Source organism: Canis lupus, chromosome 5 (genome assembly GCF_011100685.1).
Source record: "Canis lupus familiaris isolate Mischka breed German Shepherd chromosome 5, alternate assembly UU_Cfam_GSD_1.0, whole genome shotgun sequence".
Taxonomy (NCBI): domain Eukaryota; kingdom Metazoa; phylum Chordata; class Mammalia; order Carnivora; family Canidae; genus Canis; species Canis lupus.
Window position 1 is genome coordinate 10,282,059 of NC_049226.1, and position 18,422 is coordinate 10,300,480.

Consider the following 18,422-nt stretch of genomic DNA (forward strand, 5'->3'; position numbering starts at 1 on the left):
GTAGGCTGATGATTTATTATGTTTGGAACCAGGCATTTAATCAAACTAAATAAGCTTCTATTTCCTTGTCTTTCAAAGGGAAATAATACTAGAGCCTTCCCTGAGGGAATACTGTAAATATTAAATAAAGTTGTTCCCTTAAAGTGCTGGGCACAGTACTTGATATTTCATGAAATCTCAATAACATATGTTACAATTATTATCTTCATCACCATCAGCATTATTCTTATTGTTGTTTGTATTATTGTTAAAAATAAAACTAAGACTCCTTTCATACTCAAGAGCCTTTGATTTTATTCTTAGTATTACTCTACACATAATCACTGTAATAAGGTTCAAAGGAGTGGACTGAAGGAGAATTTAGGATTGTGTTATATGGGGAAATGTCATTGAACTTCCAAACATTTGAACAATAAACTTAACACATTATATATCTTAGCAGGTCAAAGAACTGTTTCTGTTATGACATCATGATATTAATTCTATTTATGAACATTTTCTACCAACCAGAATTTTCTTCAGGGCAAATTTGACATCCTTATTCCTCAGGCTATAGATCAAAGGGTTCAACATGGGCACAATGATGGTATAAAACACAGAGGACACTTTCCCTTGGTCCATGGAGCTCACAGATGACGGCTGCAGGTACATGAATGCAGCAGATCCAAAAAAGACAGTAACAGCTGAGATGTGAGAACTGCAGGTGCTGAAGGCTTTGGACCTGCCCTCAGTGGAGCGGATGTGGAGGATGCTGGAGAGGATGAAGATGTAGGAGGCAAGGATAGTTAAGGCAGGAGTCAAAATGTTAAATGCACTCAAGACTAGAACCAGTAATTCATTAATGTAGGTGCTGGAACAGGATAATTCCAAGACTGGGAAGAGATCACAGAAATAATGATTAACCACATTGCTCTTGCAGAAAAGGAGTCTCATCATAAAGCCCGTGTGGATTGTAGATCCAACGATGCCCAAAATATAAACTCCCACTGTCATCCAGAAGCAGATCTGAGAAGACATGATGACATTGTAAAGCAAAGGGTTACAGATGGCAGCATAGCGGTCATAAGCCATTGCAGCCAACATGTGACACTCTGCAATGGCAAAAATCAGGAAGAAATAGAGCTGAGTCATGCATTCAGAGTAGGGAGTGATGTTCTTCTGTGTCACAAAGTTCACCAGCATTTTGGGGGTAACGACAGTGGAATGGCAGAGATCAATGAAGGACAAATTGCTGAGGAAGTAGTACATGGGGGTGTGCAAGTGAGCACTGAGCCCTATCAGCATGATCATGCCCAGGTTCCCCACCACTGTGACCACATAGATTCCTAGGAAGAGGAAGAAAAGGGGCAGTTGGAGTTCTGGTTTCTCTGTTAGCCCAGCGAGGATGAACTCAGTCACTATGGAATGATTTCCAGGGTCCATTATTCTCTCAAAGGGTTCTAAACTTAAAAAAACAGAAAATGAGTGTACTCGTGTGGGATGTATGTGTGTGTATTTGTGCATACATATGTATGTGTGTATGTGTGGCAGAGAGAGAATAATTTTATGAAGATCATTATTTTATTCCTCATCAAAGGCCATTCTTCATGAAGATATCTCTTGAATCTCTTCTATCACTCTAGGACAACCAATGATTCCAGCTAACCAGAGGAAAATCCAAGAAACTTGTAACTAAGATATTTCTAATTCTTTTTTTATAAATTATATTTTTATTTATTTTATTTTTTTTAATTTTTATTTATTTATGATAGTCACAGAGAGAGAGAGAGGCGCAGAGACACAGGCAGAGGGGGAAGCAGGCTCCATGCACCGGGAACCCGATGTGGGATTCGATTCCCGGGTCTCCAGGATCGCGCCCTGGGCCAAAGGCAGGCGCCAAACTGCTGCGCCACCCAGGGATCCCGATATTTCTAATTCTTAATAGAAAATAGCAAGTTTTAGATATTTTGAGTCAGTTAATAGGGAAGTTATTCCTATTATTTCTCTTTAAGTTTTTATTCAAATTCCAGTTAGTTAACATACAATGTAATTAATATTAGTTTCAGGTGTGCAATATGGTGATTCAACTACTGTTATTTCTTTTTTTTAAATTTTTATTTATTTATGATAGTCACAGAGAGAGAGAGAGAGAGAGAGAGAGGCAGAGACACAGGCAGAGGGAGAGGCAGGCTCTATGTACCGGGAGCCCGACGTGGGATTCGATCCCGGGTCTCCAGTATTGCGCCCTGGGCCAAAGGCAGGCGCCAAACCGCTGCGCCACCCAGGGATCCCCAACTACTGTTATTTCTAATGACTCTTTCCCATATGTATATAATAATCCTATATTCTATGGGATATCCTATATGTATATATTAATGCCGTGTTTATCAAATGGCATAATTAAATTTCCATTCAATTGAAAATAAGAAAGAATAACATGTTTCTATAATTAAAAAGTCTGTGAAAAGTTATTAATTAGGTCTGAATCATTTTCCTTACTAGAATTCTTGCTCAAAATACCTGAAATTTTCAGCAACTATCAATATCATTCCACCTGGAATTCTGCTAATCTGCTTGTCCTAGGTTTCTTCACCCAGGCCTACTACCTCGCAGGTATGAACATAACATACCAATACCTCAACAACTTCTCCAAGAGTGAAAATTGTCTTCCTTCATTTATAACTTAAATACTCTCAGGGGAGTGATACAATGGCTGAAATTTAGATCATGTATTCTAACTCTGTAACCAGAGAAGCAGAAGACTATGAATAGTTTCTGTTAGTTGGACTTCATCTGGTGGTGATCAGAAAACTACTCTTATTCTCAAAATATGAGAATGATTTTGGAAGAAAAACACTAGGTATCTTCTTATCATGTATTTTGCATGTACTTTACAGAATTTACAGAATTTTAAGATGGAAGAGATATGGATTATTAGAACACATGCAAAATATAACTAGAAATTTTATTTTTTAAATTCAATACCAGTCAACAGTGTGATTTTTTTAAAAAAAGACTAATATATATTTTATTTACATTGCAAAGAAAACTAGATTCTAGAAATGAAAATTCATTTTCTTAACACTCAAGTAATAGTTGGAATAATGTTTTGAATTTGAGGTACAATACTATATGTGATTTAGAAAAACTAGAAAATTTCAGAAAAATTATCCAGAAATCTTGTCTTTTGATGAATGGTTGAAATAACTGAGGGATTTTTAATTAGCAGAAAACAAAAAATTCATGTGGCACATGACAGTTATGGTCAAATGTTCAATATATTGCTGTATCTAAAAGGTGTTGGGTTCATTTTATGTCTCTAAGAAAGTGAGGTAAAATGACCTGCTTGAAACTATAGGGAGAACTATCTGGTTTCACATCAAAGAAGCTTACAACAGTCACACAGACCCTGATCTTATAGCCAGAAATGTTAGAGCACAGCCTAAAGGGCCACTTAGCAGATATTGTTTATGGAAGCAAGCTCTAGATGAGTGGTTGTATTAAGTTATCCTTAATATCTCTTTAAATTCCAATATTTCATGACTGTATCATTCTAATAGGTCTTGATTTTAAGGTCATGGATGCAAACAATTCAGTCCTATGCTTGCCTTACTCCTCTGAAAAATGGAAATATTAATTTTTCTCTCATGTGAAAATTAAATTAAATAATACCCGTAAGGTGCCTAGCACAGTTCCTGGCTCTTGGTTGGAACTTAATAAATGTTAACCGTTTTAATTGTAATGTTTTGAATATCTCTCTGTTATATCTTTAATTCACCCAACATTGTCATTCGCATAATGAAAACCAGAGTTTTAAATTTTTTTCCTCAGCATATCTTGTTTCTGTGAATACACACAACAAAGTGTCTAGGTGACTTGGTCGGTTAAGTGTCTGACTCTTGATCTCAGCTCAGGTCTTGATTGCAGGGTCATGAGTTTAAGCCCCATGTTTGGTTCCACACTGGGCATGGAGCCTACATTAAAAATAAAAATAAAAATAAAAAATAATAATAGGACAACCTGGGTAGCTCAGTGGCTAAGCACTGGACTCTTGATTTAGGCTCAAGCTATGATCTCAGGGTCATGAGATTGAAATCTGAGTCAGGCTCTGTGCCTCAGCGAGGAGTCTGCTTGAGATTGTTCCCCTCTCCTTCTGCCCCTCCCCCTGCTTGCCCTCTCTCTCTCCCTCTCTTTATCTCTCTCTCTAAAATAAATAGATAAGTATTCAAAATAATAATGATAATAAATTTCTAAAACTATACACAATAATACAAATTAGGATCATTTAGTTAAGGAGTTTAATATGACAGCCCCAGTTGACATTACCATTTTTTTGTGTGTGCCCATGAATACATTTCCTACGTTTACATAAGCACTTATTTAACTTTGTATTAAGTAGGATGAATTATTTACTGGTTTCCCTTCTCTGCTAGACTGTAAACTCAATACACTACTTGGCTCTTTCATTCAGGGATCCTCAATTTATATGCGTTTAATAAAATTATGAAAGAAAAGTTAGTGGTAAGTTAACAGAGACTAAGTCAACAAGGCCTTCACACTTGCCTGAGTTGAAATAGAGTAAACAGAAAAGTATTTGCCATAATTTTATACTACAGGGAACAGGGAGATAATAAAGGGGCATGTCCTCATTAGAGTGTGAATAATGGAATGAGGACAGGTGTATATGTATAAATAGCTACATGCACCCCTATGTGCACTGTAAAAGGAGCTTGAGTGAAAGACTAAGATTTTAAAAGCCAAGGATTGAGATTCAGACATACCTCTCTTTCTTCCCAGAGAGTTCAATGCCATGTACTTTTCATCTTCATTGTTGTAGAGGGAAAAATGACCTGATGATGCTGGTGGATAGTTCTGAGTACCGACCTTGCAGGACTCCTTAGTGTTGAGATGTTCATAGCTTAAAGTCTCCTTTGGCGATTGTAGTTACTGATCTTGATCTCTGATGAAGCTGATGCCCAAGGCCATCTGTCCCCCTGCAAATGTTGGTTGATGTGATGACAGGATTTTATACTCTGGGTATAGACACTAAGTGTCTGATTAAGAACAAACAATGATAATGGCCTCCCACCAGAATCTTATCCCACAAGTATCCACTCTTGGGAAAAGAAACTATTAGAATTTCCCTTTCTCTACTGGTTCTCAAGTGCTTAAGAGTATTAACATAGGTATAATTCATTGTTCTTGTTAGGTTACATATCAGAACCGAGGATGTTAGAGATGTTGTTAGGATGCCAGTGAATTTCATGCCAAGCCATCTTAAAATGCAGAATTTCAGGAAATTTTTAAGACAGACCCTAAAGAATTCCTTAAAAAAATATTTTATTTATTTATTCATGAGACACACACACACACACACACAGAGAGAGAGAGAGAGAGAGAGGCAGGGACACAGGCAGAGGGAGAAGCAGGCTCTATGCAGGGAGCCCGACGTAGGACTCAATTCCGGGTCTCCAGGATCAGGCCCTGGGGCTGAAGGCAGCACTAAACCGCTGAGCCACCCGGGCTGTCCTAAAGAATTTTTCTAAAGTTGTTTCCCACAGGGGTAAAGTAAGAAACCAGGGAAAACAACTGGTCGGGTAAATTCTGAAATATTTTATTTTCCTTGACCTCTTTTTTTTTTAAAGATTTTATTTATTTATTCACGAGAGACACAGAAAGAGAGGCAGAGACACAGGCAGAAGGAGAAGCAGTCTCCCTGTAGGGAGCCCAGTGAGGGACTCCATCCCAGGACCGCGGGATCATGACCTGAACTGAAGGCAGATGCTTAACCACTGAGCCACCCAGGTGTCCCTCCTTAACCTCTGTTAATTATATTTAGATTTCATAATGTACTTAGAAAACAATGATGCTTAGAATGTTTTAACTTGTGGCCTAAGTGAAAACATTTGCTAAATATTGCACAAACCCCTGAAGAATTCCCAACAAGAGTAAGAAGGAGAGATGATGACCGTATGTTTTTAAAACTAAAAGAGAAATGATGAGGAGCAATAGAAATATATGTGCTCTAGAGATTAATTTTTTTTTCTCATACACAAGTGCTTTATTGCCACGAATGGTAGGGTGACACATACATAAAATGTTGTGACAGGAGTGACAGCCTCAGGCCATGGGCAGCTACTAGTACCCTCCATGTTTTATGATCTCTGAAATTGTTTGGAAAATCATCAGTGAGCTAGTGGCCAAAAAAATGATGAAGGTGATGGTTAGAGGGAGGCCCAAGCCCAAGGCCCAGATGTTCAGGCACTTGGAAGTGGAAACATAAGTCTGAGTCTTAGTCATGTCACCCACCAGCTTCCTGCCCCTAGACTTCACAGAATAGGCAAAGGCCGCGAAGCCCAGGCAGCACCAGTTCAGGAAGATTGTGTTGAACAGGGACCAGAAAATGTGGTCAGGCATGGCCTGTCACTATAGATGTTGATCATAGTGGTCATCACGGGAGTCGAGCTCTGGAGCGCCTCAAGGACTGCTACCTCATGCTCCTCCTTGAGCATCTCATAAGTTGGAGGGCCGCGGTGTAGGTACCAGGGAAGAAGGGCTAGGAGTTAATATTTTTTCAAAATATTTATTGAATGTTATATGATTTTGACAATAATAAAAATAAACTTTCTTAATCAAATTTACTATTAAATGCTTTAAATTATTGTTAAAAATGGAGCTTCAACCTTTTTGTAAAGGTATTTTTGCCAACTGCTATGAAAAGAGAAAAACCTAGAACAGAATAATTTATAAAGCCTATAGAAAATGTTGCTTATTAACAATCGAACCTTAGAACAAAAAATATGGCACAATGCAAGACACAATTTTTCTTCTGAAGAATTTGACAATTTTGAAAGAGATAATATCCACAAGCATGCCTTAATAGTAAACAACAACAGAAGAGATATCATTATTATAGTATGTGTGATGAACCAGATGTGTATCTGATAATAGCCTGGAGTAGGAAATATAGTCAATGATATTATAATAATGTTGTATGGTGACACATGGTAGCTACATTTGTGGTGAGCCTAACATAATGTATAGAGAAGTTGAGTCACTATATTATACACCTGAAACTAATGTAACATTGTGTGTCAACTATCCTTAAATTAAAAAAAAAAGTTTTTGCACAGTGAAGGAAATCATCAACAAAACAAAAAGGCAACCTACTGAATGGGACAAAAATTTTGCAAATTATATATCCACCAAGGGGTAAATATCCAAAATATACGAAGAACATAAAGAACTTCTACAACTCAACACCAAAAAACTCCCAAACAATCTTATTAAAAAATGGGCAGGGGACCTTCTTTTTTGAAGAAGATATATAAATGGCCAACAGACACAGAAAAAGATAGTATCGTTAATTATCAGGGAAATGAAAATAAAAACCACAATGTGATATCACCTTACACCTGTCAGAATGACTAAAATCAAAAAGAAAGAAATAAGAGTTGGTGAGGATGTGCAGAAACAGGATTGTTTGTATAGTGTTGCTGGAAATGTTAACTGGTACAGCCACTCTGGAAAACAGCATAGAGGTGCCTCAAAAAGTTAAAAATAGAAATATCATATGATCCAATAATTCCACTATTGGATATTTAACCCAGGGAAACAAAAACACTAATTCAGAAAGATACAAGCACTTTTATGTTTATTACGGTATTCTTTACAATGGCTGAAATATGGAAACAACTTAAGTGTCCATCATTACATGAGTGGATAAAGAAGAGGATATATCTATACAATGGAATATTATTCAGCCATGAAAAATGAGATCTTGCTATTTGCAACAACATAGATGGACCTAAAGGGTATTATGCTAAGTCAGACTGAGAAAGACAAATACCATATGATTTCACTCATATGTGGAATCAAGAACTTACACAAATGAATAAACATACAAAAAAACGAATCAGACTCATAAATACAGAAAACAAACTTTGGTTGCCAGAGGAAGAGGAGTAGGGGAGGATGAGCAAAATGGGTGAAAGGCGTGGGAGAGACAGGCCTCCAGTTATGAAATGGGTAAGTCATGAGATTAAAAGGCACAGCATAGAGAACACAGTCAATGGTATTAAAGTAGTGTTGTATAGTGACCGATAGTAGCTGCATTTGTGGCAAGCACAGCATCACACATAGACATGTTGAGTCACTATGTTTATGTTGAGTCTGAAACTAAAGTAACATTGTGTGTCAACTACATTTGAATTTAAAAAAGAGAGAGAGAGAAAGAAAAGCATACCAGGAAGATCTTACCATAGAGTTCTGGCCAGTGGTATATGCTATCTGTTATGATTAGTCAAAGTTTTCAAGCCAAACATTGTAAAATTAAAATAGTTCTTGAACCCTATATGATAATGACAATCATTACAATACATTGTCCTTTCAAATAACTAGTAGAAGTTAAAAGTCTTGAAAAGCATATTAAAAGATAATTCAGTAAGAATTATCAAAGGAACTGTATTTATTTCACCCATTTAATTAGCAAATAACCATTTTTGTGCATTCTATTTCTAGAAGATATCCTAATTCTACAAATTTTATTTGTCTGCACTTTGCTTTCTAACTCCAATACACTTGGTGCTTTCTGGTGTCCATATGGCGTCCAGTTCTATGTCCAATACACTCTATTGTATAGTGATGCTTTCCATGTGACTGGTATTGTGAATCTAGTCTTCCCCAAGCCCCCGCACTATTTTTCCAAATTATCAAGTAGTAACAACAATCTTGTGGATGGATATACATGGTTGTCTACGGAGTGTTTCCTTATTGAAACTTATTGGAGAATTAAAAATTTTTGCTCAGGCAAAATACCGTTTTCCTTCTTTTTTCAAGGATCTTCTTTAGGGCGACTCTGACATCTTTATTCCTCAGGCTGTAGATCAGGGGGTTCAGCATGGGCACAATGATGGTATAAAACACAGAGGACACTTTCCCTTGGTCCATGGAGCTCACAGATGATGGCTGCAGGTACATGAATGCAGCAGATCCAAAGAAAACAACAACAGCTGAGATGTGAGAGCTGCAGGTGCTGAAGGCTTTGGACCTGCCCTCAGTGGAGCGGATGCGGAGGATGCTAGAGAGGATGAAGATGTAGGAGGCAAGGATTGTCAGGCTGGGGACAAGGATATTAACTGCACTGAAGCACAAAACTACCACCTCGTTGATATAAGTACTGGAGCAGGAGAGCTCCAATAGTGGGAAGAGATCACAGAAGTAATGGTTGATTCTATCAGCCTTGCAGAAAAGCACTCTTAGCATGCAGCCTGTGTGAGCTGTGGCACCAGTCAAGCCCATGATATACACCCCACCTACCAGCCAGGAACAGACCTGATAAGACATGGTGACATTGTAAAGCAATGGGTTACAGATGGCAACGTAGCGATCATAGGCCATTGCAGCCAACATGTGACATTCTGATATAACAAAAACAAGGAAGAAGTAAAGCTGAGTCATGCAGCCTTCATAGGAGATAAAATTCCTCTCTGTCACAAAGTTCATCAGCATTTTGGGAGTAACAACAGTGGAATGGCAGAGATCAATGAAGGACAAGCTACTGAGGAAGTAATACATGGGTGTGTGCAGGTGAGCACTGATCCCTATCAGCATGATCATGCCCAGGTTCCCCACCACTGTGACTGCATAGATTCCTAGGAAGAGGAAGAAAAGGGGCAGTTGGAGTTCTGGTTTCTCTGTTAGCCCAGCAAGGATGAAATCAGTCACTGTGGAGTGATTTTCTGCTCCCATTTTCCTCTGGGAATTTTATGTAGAAAGAGAAGAAGAAAATTTGTGGTAGATATTCATTATCCTATCGCATAAGGTGGTATGAAACAAAATCTGTCTTTTCAACCAAGTAGGTCCAGTTCGATGTCTGTCCGTGATCTCTATGTTAGTGCTTAAAGACATGGATGGATCTAGACAGTATAAGACTGAGTGAAATAAGCCAGTCAGAGAAAAGACAAATACCATATGATTTCACTTATATGTGGAATTTACAAAACAAATGAACAAAGGGAAAAATGAGAGTCAAATCAAAAGCAAACTCTTAACTATAGAGAATAAACAGACAACAGAGGGGAGGTAGGTGGGGGATGGATGAAATAGGAGAAGGAGATTAAAAGTAAACTTATCTTAACAAGCACTGAATTGTATATGGAATTGTTGAATCACTATATTGTACACTTGAAATTAATATAACACCGTTACACCAGAATTTAAAAAGATAATAAAGTGGGTCTTAGTATTGCCCAGTCCAGGAACATCCAAAGAACTTTTTTGTTAACTTTGTTATAAAAATCTCCATGATTTGTTTTTGTTTTTGTTTTTTTACTCTCAGTTCTTATGCAGAACAGAACAAATACTAGTATGCCTGGTTTGCATATTAGGTAACAGAGGGTTATAATGGTTGGATATTTGCTTATCCTTAAGTATGTAATAAGTAAATGATCAAGGATATGATGTAAGAACTGTCTCTCTCACCTTCCCTATCTCATTTTAGCTACTTATGTCTGCTCCCCTATCGCTGTCTCTTTGTCATATCAAAGAAGCCAATTAATGTGAAGGAAAAAATTATGTTAAGTACTACAATAGTGCATTGACAACTGGTCCAGTCTAGACTCCCTGTAGTACCTTGTATCCTATACTCCCTGAGTACCTTGACTATGGGCACCTCTTCAAAAATACAGAATAGTGGCTCTGGAAGTAACTGGAGAGCTAACAATAAGTCTATCATCAATTTGAATTCCACATCCAGGAAGGACATAAGGTTTCTAATGAGGATTTCAGAAATCTGAAACACTGAAGCCCAAATTAATTTATTCCAAAAACATTTATAGAATATTCAGCATGAGCTAAGTGCTGTGTATGATTTGATGTGGTCTGTGACCTTTGGAACTTATTTTCTGGGGAAACAGAGCTGCAGAATGTCAATCTTGCAGGATACCTTATATAACAACAATGTGCACATTGTCTTACTGTCTTTATACTCCACTTTGAACCAGAGCTTTTAAAAGCACTCCTTCAGGGGCACAAGAAACGAGAGCAGAAAGAATATGTATATCTTTCTGTCTCTGGGATATAGGTTTGGAAAAAAAACTGATGATTTGAGGCAGAGTTATGCTGTGATGATTGTTCCATCTCCAAAAGAAAGAGATCCAAGAGATGCCATCACAAATTATTCATGTATCAAAAACAAGGGTATGCATATTTAGATAAAACTTAAAAGGCTTACGATAGCCAAATTATGGAAACAGCCCAAATCCCAAATGTCCATCAACTGATGAATGGATATATATCCTGTATATATTGTATATATAATATATATATGTTATTTATATAGTATATATTAGTATATATACTAGTATATATATTATATATACTATATAATATAGTATATATAATATATATACTATATTACTATATAATATAGTATATATATACTAATATATATTTAGTATATATACTAGTATATATATTATATATAGTATATTATACTAATATATACTAATATATATACTACATATAATATACTAATATATGTAAAAAATCACATAACATGAAATTTGTCATGTCATCAGTTTAAGTGTACAATTCAGTAGTGTTATATATGTTCCCATTGTTTTGAAACAGATCCTCAGAACTTTTTCATCCTGTAAATCTGAAACTCTATACCCATTAAACAAATCCTTTTTTCTCCCTCTCCCTCAGGCCCCGGTAACTCCTATTCTACTCTATTTCTATGAATTTAATTACTTTAGATATCTCCCATAAGTGTAATCATACAGCATTTATATTTTTGTGACTGGCTTATTACACTTAACATAATGCCCTAAAGATTTCTCAAACATAAATTATTCAAAGGGCCACTTTGATTTAAAAAAAAAATAAGAGGTTATGATGCAATTTGAAGAGCATATGCTCTGTCAAAAAACATTGCTTTATTTTTTAAATAACCTCAGCAGCATCCATAAAAAACAACACAACAAACATCATCCTTAATGATGAAAGATTGAATATTATTCCCCAGGATGAGAAGCATAAAGATGGCCATCCTACCACTTCTTCTCAGCCTTATACTGAAGATTCTATCAACAACAATCAAGGAAGACAATGGAATAAAAGACATCCACATTAGAAAGGAAGAAGTAAAACTATCTCTATTCACAGATTATATGATGTAACATATAGAAAATCTTAAGGACTTTATTTTAAAAACCTTAGAAATAATTAACAAGTTCAGCAAGGTTGAAAAATATATCAACATATAATGCTCAATTGTATTTCTACACACTTGCAATAAATAATCCAGAAAAAATTCCATTTGTAATAGCAACAAAAAATAATAAAATATGTGGGAACAAATTAAACAAAGAACCACAAGACACATACACTGAAAATTACAAAACATTTTTGAAAAAAATTAAGGAAGACCTACATAAATGAAAAGACATTCCATGTTAATGAATCAAAAACCTTAATATTGAGATGTCAATACTCCCCAAACTGATCTATAGATTCAATGCAATCTCTATCAACATCGTAGCTGTTTTTGCAGATATTAACCAGCTCTTCCTAGAATTCATGTGGAAATATAAAGGATTCAGAATAGCCAAAAAAAGGAGGGGGGGGGAGAATCCCTGGGTGGCTCAGTGGTTTAGCTCCTGCCTTCTGTCCAGGACATGGTCCTGGAGTCCCAGGATTGAGTCCCACATCAGACTCCCTGCGTGGAGCCTGCTTCTCCCTCTGCCTGAGTCTCTGCCTCTCTCTCTCTCTCTGTGTCTCTCATGAATAAATAAATAAATAAAATCTTTAAAAAAAGCTGGAAAAAAGAGGAACAAAGTTGGAGGACTCAGACTTCCTAATTTGAAACCTTGCTACAAAGCTACAGTAATTAAGCTAATGTGTTGCTGACATAAAAACGGACATAATGGACATATAGATAAAAGAAATTGAAATTAGAGTTAAGAAATGAACACATACATCTGTGGTGAATTGATTTTGACAAGGATAACAAGACAATTCAATAGGGAAAGAATATTTTCAACAAATGGTTATTCAATAACTGGTTAGCCACATGCAGAAGAATGCAGTCAGATCCCTTCCTCACAACATACACAAAAATTAATTCAAAATAGGTCTGAGACCTAAATATAAGAGCTAAAACCATAACAATCCTTTTTTTTTTTTTTTATTATTTTTTTTTTTTTAGTAGGCTCCATACCCAGTGCAGAGACCAACACAGGGCTTGAACTCACAACCCTGAGATCAAAACCTGAGCTGACTTCAAGAGTAAGACACTTAACTGACTGAGCTACCCACTTAGGTGCCCCTGAAACTATAACACTCTTAAAAAAAATATAGGAATCGGTTTTTGTCCCCTTGGAATAGGCAATATTTTCTTAGATAAGACATCAAAAGCACAAATAACTATAGAAAAAATAAATAATGTCATAAAAACTTGTATTTCAATAATATCATCCAGGAAGATGAAAAGACAACCAACAGATGGGAGAAAATATCTGCAAGTCACATATCTAACAACTTGTACCCCAAAAATATAAAAATTCTTACAACTCAGCAATAAAAAGACAACACAATTTTAAAATAAGCAGAGGATTTGAGTAGACATTTTTCCAAAGAAGATATACAAATGACCAATAGGCACCTGAAAAGAGGTTCACCATCATCTGTCATTAGGGAACTGCAAATCCAAACTACCGTGAGATAACACCTCATACACATTAGAATGGCTATAATCAAAAAGACAGACAGTAACATGTAGTGGTAAGGATCTGGAGAAATTGGAACCCTCATATAGTGCTGGTGGGATTGCAAAATGATATAGCTTATTAGAAAACCAGTCCAGCAGTTCCTGAAAGAGTTAAACATAAAGTTTAACATATGACCCAGAGTTTACATACTCACAAAAACTGAAAACAAATGTTCACATAGAAATTTATACATGAATGCTTAGCAATATTACTTTTAATAGTCAAAAGAAGGAAAACCATCCAAATGTCTATCAAATGATGAGTGGATAAAAAATTATGAGTGGATAAACAATGATGAGTGGATACGCATAAAGTGGAAAACTATTCCACAATAAGAAGTAATAAAGTTTTGAGGCATGCCACATCATGGATGAACCTGAGAACATTATGGAGAGTGAAAGAGACACAAAAAGCCACATACTGTATTATTCCATTTATATGAAGTGTCTAGGAAAGGTAAATTTATGTAGAAAGAAAGTAGTTTAGTATCCTCCCGGGGCTGGGAGCAGGGGAGAAAGGAAGTGACTCCTGATGAGCACAGACCTTTATTCTGGGAGTGGCGGAGAGGGTTGAAGTAATAAAGATGTTCTGTAGGACGTGGTGATGGTCATTCAGCTCTATGAATATAATAAAACCACTGATTTGTACACATTGCATGGGTGAATTTTGTGGTGTGTGAATTACATCAGTAAAGCTTTTATAAACAAGTAAAACAACCACAACAAAATGATAATAATATCATACTTACTTTTCAAAATATTCCACCACCTCCTGCTAATTTGCCATGGCCTTCCAAGCCTTCCACCCTCTAGGTTATGCCAGTGTATGTCTCTTTATTTATGCCAAATATGCCCATTAAATGTTTCTTCAAACAGTGAGATCTTTCGCTCCAAAAAATTGTGCAATATTGGCTCAAAAATTATAACTATATTTTACAATTATAATAGTCTCTTTCTGATTACAGATTAAAGAAATATACTCTATTTAAAATGCTTTCTACCTTTATCTTATGTCTTCATTAGAGAAAAAATCGACAAGTATAAAAAAAGTAAGCCTGAAATACCCAGGAGACTTAAGTGAGGTACCCAGTGATTTGCTGCTGCCTGGTATCTGCCTTCCTTTTACTCCCAGAAAACCAGAAAGTTTGCCATCTCCAGCAGAAACCAACCATCCCTGGCTCTGGGTCAATTCTATATCTTACTGTGAGGAATTTAAGTATGTCTAATGCACAAAACTGTCAACTCATGATCAAGCCAAACCTGTTGCCAGTTTCATAAACCCCAAATGGCAGTCTCCCCCCATTATTTTTTACAAAATCCCAATTATTTATTTTAATCCATCCTCTATTTTTTCCTTACTTGTAATAAAGGGGCTGAGTTGTGGTGTCCTTCCATATTTCTGACTCTTTACAACTGTTTCTCCTGTACTCCTAGCCCTTCACAAAAGTGACCCACTAAAAACTTTTGGTCATCACAGATGTTCCATTATACCTTGTCTAATTTTTATAATTTTTACTGTATTAAGCTCTTCTAATGGGTGACCAACTCCCTCTGCAGTGTGACTCTGACACATGATCAGAGTTTCCATTATTTCCTGCTACCTGTCTGTTTGAAGGCCCATGACTGAAACCCCTAGAGAATTCCCAACATTGCATCAATGGTCTTCCCTTTTCTTAGCCTAATCTATCTTAGAGATGAAGGGGTCCTGAGGAAAACATCAAAGCAGTTTAGGAAAGGAAAAAAAAATGTTGAGTTCTTAAAATAGAAATGTTATGATTTATAGCCAGAATAAGATCATTAAGGTAGCCCAGATTTTTTTTCTTTAATTTTACTAGATTAATAGACAAAAAAAAAAGGTCACTCCTAGGTTATTTTGATTTTTAAAGTGTTTGCTAAATTTCTTGTGATAGTCTATGGACATGACAAAGTTATGTGTAGTAGGTAAAAATACAGAACAAACATCATAGTTCCATGAATTCAATGAACATCTAAAGATTAATGACAAAGTGAGAAATTTTAAGTTCTTATTCCATAAGACTGTATACTTAGTCTTGTCTTGAAAAACATTCTATCAATAACTTGGATGATGCCATAGAAGACATTACAGAATTCAGAGATAATGTTAACATAGATAAGAGTAATAAAGACTTGTATGATGATAATAATCTAAGAAGAGAATGTTAGGTTGTGAATCTAGGCTGATATTAAAATGAATTTAGAAATCTTGCTATTTGCAGTACATGGATAGAGCTAGAGAGTATTATGCTAAGTGAAATAAGCCAGTTGAAGAAATACAAATACCATGATTTCAGTCATATGTGGTGTGTGTTCACTCATATGTGGTGTAGTGTATGTGTGTTTAAGAAACAAAACAAACAAGCATAGAGGGAAAAAGAGAGAGAGGCAAACCAGAAAACAGACTCTTAACTATAGAGAACAAACTGATGGTTACCAGAGGGGAGGTGGGGGGGTGAGTGAAATAGGTGTTGGGGAATAAGGAGTGCACTTGTGATGAGCACCTGGTGTTGTATAGAAGTGTTGAATGGGGGATCCCTGGGTGGCGCAGGGGTTTGGCGCCTCCCTTTGGCCCAGGGCGCGATCCTGGAGACCCGGGATCGAATCCCACATCGGGCTCCCGGTGCATGGAGCCTGCTTCTCCCTCTGCCTGTGTCTCTGCCTCTCTCTCTTTCTCTCTCTGTGACTATCATAAATAAAAAAAAAAAAAAAAAAGAAGTGTTGAACGGCTATAGTGTACAGCTGACACTAAGATTACAATGTAGGTTAGCTAACTGGAATTTATAAGCATAAAGTTTGTTGTGAGCACTCAGGTTAGAGAGATGAATGGGATAAAGTTCCTGCTCTTCAGAATGTTACAGTGTAGAAGTAGGGAGGCAGACAAGGCAATGTGATTAATACATGATTGCACAAGTCTTACAGGAACACAGTGAATGTGGTGCTAACCCCAAATGGGAGTCCAGGAAGGCTTCCAAAAGAAACCTGAATCTTAAAGGATAACTAGGAATAAGCCAGGTCTGCAAACATTCAAAATTGGGAACCATTGGCCTTGTGTTGAAAAGATCAGGATCAAAAGATCCTGATCTTAGGTGTTTTACCTGAGAATGCTATTTAATTAAAAGGAACATAGAAATCTAAAATGAGCAAAGTGATAGTCACACAAGATAAACTTCATCTGGTAAATTGTGTTGAGTTCTGAGGGCAGTATTTCATTATGGCAATTTACAAACTATAGTATAAAATCTGAAGATTTGGATCAAAATAATTTGCACCAAGTGGCTACATGACTAGTAACAGTATGTTACTTTAAAAGGAAGAGCTATGGCCAATGAACTACCTGTTTTAACGTCAAATATCTCTCTAACCATCTAAATGTGCCTGAAAGTGGTATGGGTTGAATTATGAAAAAGCTAATTTTCTTTTTTTTTTAAATTGGAGTTCAATTTGCCAACATACAGCATAACACCCAGTGCTCATCCCATCAAGTGCCCCCTCAGTGCCCGTCACCCAGTCATCCCCCACTCCCGACCCACCTCCCTTTCTACCACCCCTTGCTCGTTTCCCAGAGTTAGAGGTCTCTCATGTTCTGTCTCCCTCTCTGGTATTTCCCACTCATTTTTTTCTCCTTTCCCCTTTATTCCCTTTCACTATGTTTTATATTCCCCATATGAATGAGACCAACCACATAATGTTTGTCCTTCTCCGACTGACTTATTTCACTCAGCATAATACCCTCCAGTTCCATCCACATAGAAGCAAATGGTGGGTATTTGTCATTTCTAATGGCTGAGTAATATTCCGTTGTATACGTAGACCACATCTTCTTTATCCATTCATTGAAAAAGCTGATTTTCTGTCTTTGGATGTGTGATAGCAAAAGATGTGTTATAGCAAAAGAGTAACCATGTTCTAGAAGCTTTAGGAAATTCCTATAATGTGAGGAAGCTAGACTCCTTCAACATTCTGGGATTAAAATTCCTACAATATATAGAATTCAGATACTCACCCTTTACTTGGAAACCTTAGTCTGGGTTATATGTACTATTTAGACCAAGTATCCTCTAAGGGAAATAGCTCTTGAGAATCACAGTAGAGGCTGTTCAAAATAGAAATTTCTGGGCTCTCTTCTACTTAGGAGATCAAAGGCAGGTCTCAATTACTGAGAAGTTCACATAAGTATTATGTATCAAAAACCATGGTTCCCTACTGTAGCTTCCTCATAATGCTACCAGAGCCACTCGCCAAAGTGACTTATTTTTACCTAGGGTAATATATAAGTAACAGCATCAAAGATATATACACAGAAGCTCCCGTGAGACTTCCTTTCACCAGGGATAAGTTATTGGGGCACAGAAGCAATTAAAATTTACTTTCTAAAAAATCTTTTGTTGATGCTTTCATTAGTTTCCATATGTATAATATTCTCTCTCGGTGTAGGAATAGTAGACAGTCATTTGGTTAAGAGCTAGAAATTAAAGCTTTGCATACATTGGCCTAGAAAGTCTTTATGACAACAGCTTCCTACCTGAATATAATTTCTGAAATATTTGAAATCATGATTTTAATCTTTTGCTGCTAATCTAAAGTTTGGAGAAATAGTTAAATATGTACGATTATTAGTGATGGCTGTTCTTTAGTTTTCAAAATACCATATTTT

At 36.5% G+C, this 18,422-nt stretch overlaps 2 protein-coding genes and 1 pseudogene across 2 annotated transcripts; all 3 read right to left on the reverse strand.

Annotated features, from left to right (window-relative positions):
- Positions 1 to 486: 486 nt before the first annotated feature.
- On the reverse strand, positions 487 to 1,422 carry OR8G3 (olfactory receptor family 8 subfamily G member 3). The gene has a single exon (NM_001389090.1). It carries the CDS (start codon positions 1,420 to 1,422, stop codon positions 487 to 489), a length of 936 nt encoding a protein of 311 aa, NP_001376019.1.
- Positions 1,423 to 6,117: 4,695 nt separating this feature from the next.
- On the reverse strand, positions 6,118 to 6,529 carry LOC102153390 (annotated as a pseudogene).
- Positions 6,530 to 8,769: 2,240 nt separating this feature from the next.
- OR8G6 (olfactory receptor family 8 subfamily G member 6) lies at positions 8,770 to 9,729 on the reverse strand. Its single transcript, NM_001389157.1, is given in 1 exon segment — positions 8,770 to 9,729. A coding segment is annotated over 1 exon segment (960 nt).
- Positions 9,730 to 18,422: the final 8,693 nt, after the last annotated feature.